At 38.2% G+C, this 10,305-nt stretch overlaps 1 protein-coding gene across 2 annotated transcripts in view; it reads left to right on the top strand.

The window, feature by feature from the left end:
- Nucleotides 1-10,102, top strand: part of Psma6 (proteasome subunit alpha 6) — a 35,514-nt gene extending 25,412 nt beyond the window's left edge. For both annotated transcript variants that reach the window (XM_023721839.1, XM_004637085.2), the window contains exons 2-7: nucleotides 1,985-2,079; nucleotides 2,536-2,617; nucleotides 3,496-3,645; nucleotides 5,717-5,895; nucleotides 6,853-6,947; nucleotides 9,881-10,102. In XM_023721839.1, coding sequence (XP_023577607.1) covers nucleotides 1,985-2,079; nucleotides 2,536-2,617; nucleotides 3,496-3,645; nucleotides 5,717-5,895; nucleotides 6,853-6,947; nucleotides 9,881-9,938 — 659 coding nt within the window. In that variant the 3' untranslated portion in view covers nucleotides 9,939-10,102. The remainder of the gene's footprint in view (nucleotides 1-1,984; nucleotides 2,080-2,535; nucleotides 2,618-3,495; nucleotides 3,646-5,716; nucleotides 5,896-6,852; nucleotides 6,948-9,880) is intronic.
- The last annotated feature ends 203 nt before the right edge of the window (nucleotides 10,103-10,305 follow it).

Below are 10,305 nucleotides of genomic sequence, written 5' to 3'. Positions count from 1 at the left end.
CCTGGCAAGCACAAAGGCCTGAGTTCAATCCCCAGTTCTGGGGGGAAAAATTATTTGGTTTCATAAGTAGTATCTTCATCAGCTGGTCCTCACCCCCTGTGGCTTTTTGGATAGGTGAAGCCAGTGTTATTCCCCAGAATAACACTTAAATATGGAATCTTAAAACTATTATAGGGTGCTGGGGAGATAGCTCAGTAGAATAAGTGCTTACCTGGCAAGTGCAAGGGCCTAAATTCAATCCCCGGTTCCACCAAAAACAAAACAAAACTATTATGTATTGATATATGAGGTGTAATCAAAACTACAATAAATGTTTACATTTTTCATAAAATTTTCATAGTAAAACACATTTCCATTAGTCCCCCTCAGAATCCTCCTCCTTGCTTTAGACACATCTTGCCACTTTCTGAAGCAGTTCTGGAAGTCCTCTTTCATTATTTTCATGGCTGCTATGATGTCTTGGATCAATTCAAAATGTTTGTGTTGCCAGGCCCGGTGGTGCACACCTGTAATCCCAGCATTTGGGAGACTGAGGCAGAAAGATCACTACAAGGTCAAGGCCATCCTGAGCCACATAGACTCAGGGTTTGTTTTTTTTTTTAATGTCACAAAAAAAGTTTATGTCAATTTTTGTCAACTAAAAACATTACATTGTATCCTTATCTATTTTATTCACTGGATCTGGCACCATGTGCTATCTATCTCCTCCCCAAAGTCAAAATGACCATGAAAGGTAAGGTTGTGAATTGATTCAGAAAATTGAGTCAGCTATAGTAGCATAACTGTAGTAAATTTAAAGATTTATTTATTTATTTATCTATTTTAATTGTGTGTGTGTGTGTGTGGCCAGCTCAGCCCACCAGGGGACGGGGGCTGGCTGGCATGTGGTGCTGGGGGATTGAACCGTGGTCCCTTTGCTTTGCTAAGCTTGTTCTAAGTAGGTGCTTTAAACCACTGAGCCATCTCACCAGCCCCCAACTGTAGTAAATTTAAAAACAAAATTAACATTCATTATATTCTTTTATCACATTGCATAATGATTAGAATTTTTTCTTTTAAATTATCTTCTATATTTCTCTTATTTTTACAATGGGAAATATTTTTCATAATTACAAAATATGTGGGGGGGGCTAATTAAATTTAAATACTACAGAAGTAAGTAGCACCGAAAGTATTATCTGTAACCTGGCTTCCCAAAAGGCAGTCATCACCTAAACTGTGTGCTGCCATTTTGATCCCAGTGCTTTCACCCCTTCTTTTAGACCAGCTAGAAGAACACAAGCTGGGGTTTGTTACCAGCAAGGTAATGGACTGTATGTTGGAAGTAATGTGAAACTTACAAAAAGTATTATCTAGAAAGACAAAAAAGAGCATCCAGAAAAATTCAACTTGGTAGAAATCAATATAAAATAACCTAACAGCAACTAAAACCACATGTGATCAAATTACTAACCACCAAACAGCTAACAAAAATTTTAGAGAAGCTATGTTTGACCTAAGAAAACCAAACATGTTAGAAATAACACCTGCAAAACAAATGTTAAAAACAAAACCAGAAGGAAAAAAAAAAAAAAATAGCTAGTCATGGTGACACATGCCTGTAATGTCAGCACTCAGGAAGCTGAAGCAGAAAGATCTGAGTTTGAGGCTGGCCTTAGCTATATAGCAAGGTCCAGGCCAGCTTCAACTATGTAGCAAGACTGTCAAAAAAAAAAAAAAAAAAAAAAAGACAACTGATACAGGCTTGCTGTTATAAAAATTAATAAACTTTATTGAGAATTTGGCACTTGCCTAATGAAAATGGGAAGAAATGGAGTTGGTTTAACTATGATTTATTGTTACCATTTCTATTACTTTGGTGTTAACATGTCTTAGGGTGGTATCCCATGTTAGTTTGACCTTATTCTTTTTGCTGACTCATATTCCAGTGGATAAATCTATAATAAATTATTACACCTTTTTAAAAACCTACTTTGTTTTACAGAATATGCTTTTAAGGCTATTAACCAGGGTGGCCTTACATCGGTAGCTGTCAGAGGAAAAGACTGTGCAGTAATTGTCACACAGAAGAAAGTACCTGTAAGTAATACTGCCCAAATTGTTACCACATAATGGGGTGCATGAGTTTTTCATGTGTTTATTCAAAGGTACATTTATTCCTGCTTTGACTCTCTACTTTCCTTCAAGCATTCAGCGTATTTATTGACACCAGTATCTGATTTAGCTGAGTAGACAGAAGTAATAAGTTAAACTTTGTGACATAATTATAAGCCCAATGGGACTTCTAAGTTTCTTCTAGGACCTTGAGACAAGGTTGGTAAACTCACTGGAAAGATAGCTAGGAATGGAACTAGAAACTCCAAACTCCTCCCCTTTTAAAGTTGGTCTTAACTGTAAAATGAATGAAAGACTGTATGTCCATTTACTCCCATTATGTGTGTTAACTGTTAGCATATGCTAATAATTCCATACTATTTTTCTTTTATAACTGCCCAGAGACCTGTGAAGGACTTTAATTTTTGATTTCTTCATTAGGATAAATTATTGGATTCCAGTACAGTGACTCATTTATTCAAGATAACTGAAAACATTGGCTGTGTGATGACCGGAATGACAGGTAATCCACTAGATTTCTATTTACTTGCCTTGTTTATGTTTGGTTGGTTATTTATTTATTTATTTATTTATTTTTGGTGCCAAGGACTGAACCCAGGGCTTCCAGCTTGCTAGGCAAGCATTCTACTGCTGAGCCAAATCCCCAGCCCCTAGATTTCTTTTTTTTTTTTTTTTATTTTTAGATTTCTATTTAGGTACACAGTTCTTAGGTTGTTTTCTTCAAATAGTTTTTGAGTTATTGTATAAATTTTAAAGTTCCTTTGATGCCTTATGAGTACATATACAGTCTTTCAAGGCTGGTATCAATATTTTAAGAGTGTTACAAGTTTTTAAAAATCCCATTATAATGGAATTAGGTCTCCACACAACCACTGTAGAAATCGCAGAGTCCCTTCTTGTAGATGCTGTATTTTATGCATGGTTAGTAAAGGGGACTACATCATTATATCTTACTCAAATCTGGTATCATGACACTGGTTGAAAGCAAGTGACAAATTACTTTGTCAATTTTTGTGAGATCGAGAGAAAATTAAGCCTAAAAACAAAACACAAGCAAGATTATTCTGTCCTGCAAGCTTGGTTTTTTGGAGGGGAGTTGCTAGACACTTGCAGAAACTGTTTTGACTGCTGCTGTAAGTGAAGGGCTCAATATAAAAGACAGTGTGGTATTGGGAATCACTTCTTAAGTTTTTCCTTTCTTATGAACTTGTTGCTGAGTACTCAGAGGAAAAAGCCATAGTGGAGCCCTTTTTCTTTACTCCTACTGGAGATGTAGATAAAGATAGATCTATATGGTGTGAAAATAATCTGGCTTTCAGGTTTGTTTTTTAAGGAGAGCAACATTCATTCATTCATTCATTCATTCGTTTGTGTTGTAAGCCGACAGCAGATCCCAGGTGCAGAGGGCACGGTATGAGGCAGCTAATTGGAAATACAACTATGAGATTCCTGTGGATATGCTGTGTAAAAGAATTGCTGATATTTCTCAAGTTTACACACAGAATGCTGAAATGAGGCCACTTGGTTGTTGTAAGTATGCTACAAAATCTCCCAAGTAATTGATGAGTTATAATTTTTTTTAGAGACGTATAAAAATGTTTAAATAACACTTGGTTTCAGAGCATGTGTTTTGGAAACTACTTAAAGTGAGAAAACCTGTAATAAATCGTGACTAAAGGGTAAGTCTTAAAACAATATTTTGGACATATTGTCTTTGTATATGTGGTACTGGGAATTGAACCCAGGTCCTTCTCACTAAGCTATATCTCCAGCTGCCCTCCCACCCATCTTTTTGAGGCAGGATCCCTAAGTTGGCCCAGGCTGTACTTGAACTTGTGATTTCCTGCTTCAGCCTCCCAGAGGGCTGAGATTGCAGGCATGCACCACCATCCCTGGCTCAGAGATTATCTTTAAGCTTTGCATGATACTATTAGATTTCTATCAAAATGTTTCTGTTTAGAATGTGTGATTTGAAAAATGAAGTCTTTTATTTTAGGGTGTTGTAAGGGCTTATAATCAGAAACTGAAGCTCTCAGAAACTTTTTTTTTTTTTTTTTTTTTTTTTTTTGAGAAAAATCTCATTAAGTTGCACAGGCTGGCTTTGGACTTGTGCTCTCCTGCCTCAACCTTCTGAGTACCTGCCATTATAGTTGTGCCTCACCACATCTTGCCAGCCGTCAAATTTTACCTCAGAATTTCTCTTGCTTCTCCATCTGCTGTCACTTTTTCATTGTTTGTTGACTTTTCTGCTGATTTGACCATTTATTCTCTACCTTCTCAGTCTTCCTAGTCTCTTCACTATTCCTTCACAAGTTGTTGTAAAATCAAATTGTGACTATTGCTGCATTGTTCAAAAAAAAAGGTCCTTCATTGGCTATAGGTTAAACCCTAAATGCACCACAGTGGTCATGCGCCGTGGCAGAGGACAGCTGCTAACCCCATCACCCTCCAGGCCACCTAGAGGTGCACTCCACTGATACTTCCTAGGTGATTCTCAAGCCAGTCAGGCTGGTAGTTGAGATGAATCATCAGAGCATCTTTACGGTCTATGAAATCTCATTTTGTCAGATCCTAATGTAAAACAGTATTTGTAGGCCAGGATCAGTGGTGTATGTTTGTAATCCCAGCACTCTGCATGCAATCCTGAGGTAAGAGGATTGCAAATCAGAGCCCAGACTGGGCAGTTCGGAGATTAGTGAGACCCTTTCAAAATTTCAGAAAGGCTGGGACCAAGGGGGCAGCTAGGCTGGGTCTATAACTCATTGTGGAGGCCCTGGTTAAATCCTCAGTACTACCGAAAAAAAAAAAACAAAACTTGTTTTCCCTAAGCAGTACATGGGTTATTTCTTTTATATTGACCTTTTATTTTGTACATGTCAGTTATAAAATGTAAAGAAATTTACAGGGTGATGTAATATTCTAGTAAGGCAGATGCTGATAAATGTCATGTTGTTATTAACAAAGTTTAAAATTCCTCATTAGTAGATGCTCTAAAACAACTGTAAGTATGAATAAAGTGGTTGGCTAACACTGAATCTCACAGCACTGACTCTCAATGGTAGAACACTTGTCTAGTTTGTGTGAGGCCTTGGCTTTTATCCCCAACACGCACTCCCTATACCCCAAAAACTTTTCCTCCAGTTACTATATTACAGCTTCAAGAGAGCAGCTCTTGGTGCCGGGGAGATGGCTCAGTAGAATAAGTGCTTCCCTGGCAAGCACAAGGTCTGCGTTCAATCCCTTGTTCCACCAAAAAAAAAACCAGTTCTCAGAGCAGCTCCTTATCTGTTGCTTACCACTCTGCCATCTTAGAATTGTAGTTATACAGAATAATTTGAGGTTTGCATTGTGCTGCAGATTACATTTTGATGTTCAAATTCTTTCTTAAAATTGTGACATACACACCCTTTTGCAAAGTAGAAATGTATCTATTACCTAATTTAGTTGTGGTGATACCTATGTTGTATTAGTTTGCTTAATGCAAACATATCCTGAAATTAATGGCAGAGTAATGATTAATAACAGCTAATGTGACACTGCCAAGAAAGGCAGTTTTGTTATCTCGAACAATAAGCTATTTCCTTGGGGTCTTTCTTTGTAGGTATGATTTTAATTGGTATCGACGAGGAGCAAGGTCCCCAGGTGTACAAGTGTGACCCTGCAGGCTACTACTGTGGGTTTAAAGCCACTGCAGCAGGTGTGAAACAAACTGAGTCAACCAGCTTCCTTGAAAAAAAAGTGAAGAAGAAATTCGATTGGACATTTGAACAGACAGTGGAAGTAAGTTAAACCAAATTTTTTATGCGATATAAAATAGTGAAGGTCTTTGCATAACTGGCAGTGTTAGACTACCTTCTTAGGTAGCCTATTCCTGAGTTACAGTATAAGATCCAAGCTTTTCAGCTTACTGGTAAAATTGGTGTCACTCAGCTGACAGAAAAAAGAAGGCTGCTATAATTCCTTTCTTATTTCATGTGTTTGAAACAGTGTTCAACAAATACGTATAATAAAATGGGATGATATAAATGAGATTAGAAAACAAGACCAGGCCCACAGACTTCTGCAGTTGCTGTGGCCAGGAGACTCATTAGGGTTATACTTACTGGTAGCAAAAATGAAAAAGTTAAAAAGTCAGCAATATCAGCATAACAGTCCTAAAGGAAAAACAACCACAGTCCACATCACAGAAGCAGTGTATCTGGGATACAAGCAAGAGTAGGGCTAAATTACCACTTAATACTTTTATATTTGGCTGGCAGCCTATCTTATACTAAGGAAGGTCTAAAGTTCTTATCTGGGAGATAGTATGCTTTGTTTAAATTTAGTGTTTTTTTAAAGGTTTTAAAATTTTAATTCATGACTGTGTTATTGGATCAGGTCTGAACCCACTTAAAAACATCCTTAAATTTGTTGCTGTACATTCCTTGTAGGTATAGACTTTTCCTCTCCACTTCATGCCAGATTTTAAGCACAGTGCCCTACAAATGGTGGTTATCAAGGCAGTTAATGTAATTGTTGTTTGCCATACCCCTTTATGCCTTGACTTGGTAGAAGTAAGAGTATTGTAATCGACAGTTGGCACTTTAAAGGTCAGTCTGTTCAGTAGCAGTAATGCTGAAACATGGAGCAGAAATGAATAGCTTGTGGTGGCCTTACATGTTCTTTGAATAAGCTTGGTTTGAGAAAACCTTGGAATCTCTGAATAATAATAAATGTTAATATCGATACTTTTTTCAGACTGCAATTACATGCCTGTCTACTGTCCTTTCAATTGATTTCAAACCTTCAGAAATAGAAGTTGGAGTAGTTACAGTTGACAATCCTAAATTCAGGTGAGTTATATTGTCAGCCATGTATTTAAAGAAGTTTGCTAAGCCTAAAAAGAGGACCTGGGCCAGGGAGATAGCTCAGCAGTCTAAGCATCTGCCTGGCAAGTACAAGGACTTAACCCGTGGCATGTGGGCCATGTGCTGTGCCATACAGGCCACTGAAACCGGGTATGGTGGCACACACCTGTAATTCCAGAACTGGGCGGGTTGAGACCGGAGGATCACTGTGAATCCAAGCTGTACCAAATGAATAAATAAATCTTTAAAAAGAAAAGGTAAAATAAAAGAAATAAAAAGAAATAAATAAAAAGAAAAGGTGACCTTTGGGTGGATTTTGTGGGAGAGGTGAGGAGTGTTCAACTATGATTATATTTTTTTCCTTCAGCTTCTAAAAGAGCTGCTTTGAGCTCTTACAGAGGGATAGGGACATGGCTCAGGCTGCATGCTAGCATGCTCAAGGCTGTGGGCTCAAACCCCAGTATTAACAAACCTTACTAGGTTTCTTTAAGACAAAACAGTAGTGCTAGGTGTGGTGGCACATGCCAGTAATCTCAGCACTCAGGAGGCTGAGGCAGGAAGATTGCTGTGAGTTTGAGACCAGCCTGGGCTAGAAGTGAGCTTAAAGCCAGCCTGAACTGCATAGCAAAACCCTGTCTCAAAAAGATAAAAATCATTTCGTATTGCAAATATGTACTAATAAAAATATGTGTAGAAAAAAGCAGTGTCTCTTCACATTTCACAGTGCTCATATATATCAAACCAGAGGTGCACAAGATTTGGTTATGTAAGACAGCCTAAGTGTTTTCTTTTCTAGTTTATATCCAAGAGAAGTTCAATTCCCAAAGAGTCATTTTCAGTATTTCAAGTGGAGCTTTGGTAAAGTGAAGCTTTAAAGAGCAGTATGAAGTACTGATGCACAGCTAATTGAATTACAGATGCTTAGTTGGTCCAACGGTTGTGTGTTATTGTTAAACTGAATTACAGATGCTTGATACTGGTGTGTTCTCATTCAAAGGGACCGAGTCCCAAACCTAGGCCTCCATGATTCAAACACATACTGGTTGCTTAATGTGCATTTGTTCATTGAACCCTCCCAGCACATGCAAGGTGGTTTGGATACCAGTACCAAGGTGTTCTTGTGATTAGTGAAAAGTAGGGTAAAGTCCACAGATGAAAGAAACCCCCAGGAGGCACTTAACTGTTACATGTATGTATGTGTAAAGCACAACCAGAAGTGTGGTAAACCAAACTTAATAAGACAATGAAGAGTTTTCAAAGAGTACATGGTTTTTTTTTTCAATTTGTTATTTTTGATTGCCCGCACATAAGTGATATAAACAGGAAAAATTCATAGAGTGAAAGACGGAAAAGACTTGAATCTAGCTTAGCTTATTTATATCTGTAGGAGAAGGTTGACTTTAACAGGTTCCCACAAGCTTAACTCGCCAATGGTACATACATGACTGTCCCCATCAGTCGGCTGGTACCCCACAGTGGTGCACATAGGTCTAATCACTTCTGTTGATCTTTTTACTAATAAAAAGGAGAACCACCACCAAGGAACAATAAAAGAAAAATTTACCACTGAGCTTAATAAATCTGTCTGTGAAGTAACAGGGACCACTTTTGTTTCAGCATCTGATATTATATAACATGCTTGAATTCAAGAAGAGAACCACCTGGTAGCGAGACATAAACTATAGACCCATCATAAGCCTGTTTGTTTTTTGTTTGTTTGGTTGGTTGTTTAGGTTTTTTGTTGTTGTTTTGTTGTTGCTATTTTCTTTTTTGTTACCGGGAATTGGAACTCTGGGCCTTGCGCTTGCTGGGCAGACACTGCAACCCTGAGCTTTTTACCCAGCCCTCATGAGCCTGTTTAAAGCAATAAAATTTCAGCGGGAACAGTTTATAAGTCTCTCTAAAGAACTTATAATTCTCATTTTTTTTTCTGAACTCTTTTTATCGCCTTTTAAATTTCATTTGCATCTGGGTTTTTTGTTTGTTTGTTTGTTTGTTTGTTTGTTTTTAAACTGGCTAAGAAGTCAAACTGTGTTGTCACAAATACTTGCTGCTGCATAGTTCACAGGTGATAGCAGGGCTTCATAATAACATGAAGGCTTTGGCTTCTTAGCTAGTTTTTTTTTAATATGAGTAGTAAATAAACTACTCAACATTGTCCCAACTTGCACTACAAATACCATTAGGGTGGTTTTTGCTCCTTAGAAATTCAGCAGGAATGGGGCCGGCCAGATAGCTCAGCAGACTAAAGTGCCTGCTTAGGCAGAGCGCAGCAACTGGGGTTCAATCCCTGGTATGCCATGCTGGCCTCGCCCCTGGGGCGTGCCAAGGCTGTGATTGAGAGACTGGGCATGGTGGTACACACCTGTAATCCCAGCACTTGGGAGGCTGAAACCAAGAGGATCACTATGAGTCCAATCTGTGTAGTTAGACCCTGTAGACCCTATACTGAAAAAAAAAAAAAATTCAAGAACAAGTCCCATTAATAAAGTTGCCAAGTAATTGATTACTTTTAAGACAAATATCATTTAGGGAACAGCTTCAAGTGGAGCACCTTCTGGCTATTTATAATTTTTTCTCAGTGAATTTTCTCTTAGCACATATAAACTGGAGTTTTACTGGACATAAAAGCATTATGGCATTGTAACTAAATAGAACACATGTTAGCTTACCTTTATACTCTACAGTTGGTACATTTTCTGTCTCTGCTACAACGAAAAGGTTTTGACCTAATTTTAGATCTGATACTAAGGAAGTAAACATTTTTGTATATAGATGAAGTTGACATGTCTGGATTCCTTCAAAATCTATGCAGTAGTAGGTATTCTTTTAACAGTGGCTATTGTCTTTTATATGTTTGAACTTTCCCATAATAAAATCGTGTGTAGTGAGTGCTTGTGGATTTTTTACCCTTCTAGGATTCTTACGGAAGCAGAGATTGACGCTCACCTTGTTGCTTTAGCAGAGAGAGACTAAACATTGTCATTACTTTACCAAATCCATGAAGCCACTTGCCTGTGTGTTTGCTAACAGAACAATATCACGGAGGCCCTTGGATTGAAAGCAAAACCTCTCCACTCCTGCCACCCACGAGGGTAGGACTCTGTATAAATAAAAACAGTGCTTTTGGAAAATAATTGTATCCTGTCTTTTAACATACAAAATGCTAAGCTAGAGTGCTGCCTTTGAAATCAGTTTGGGCTGTAAATGGCATGTAGGACAAGGCATTTATTTTATAGTCCCTTATTCTAGGCCACGGAGATAGCTCAGCAGCATAAGCGCGTGCCTGGCAAGCACAAGGTCCTGAGCTCAATCTCTGGTACTGCCAGGGGTGGGGTGGGGG

This window comes from Octodon degus, unplaced genomic scaffold (assembly GCF_000260255.1).
Source record: "Octodon degus isolate 3935 unplaced genomic scaffold, OctDeg1.0 scaffold00086, whole genome shotgun sequence".
Taxonomy (NCBI): domain Eukaryota; kingdom Metazoa; phylum Chordata; class Mammalia; order Rodentia; family Octodontidae; genus Octodon; species Octodon degus.
Note: the sequence above shows the minus strand (reverse complement) of the source record. Positions and strands in the feature narration are given on the sequence as shown.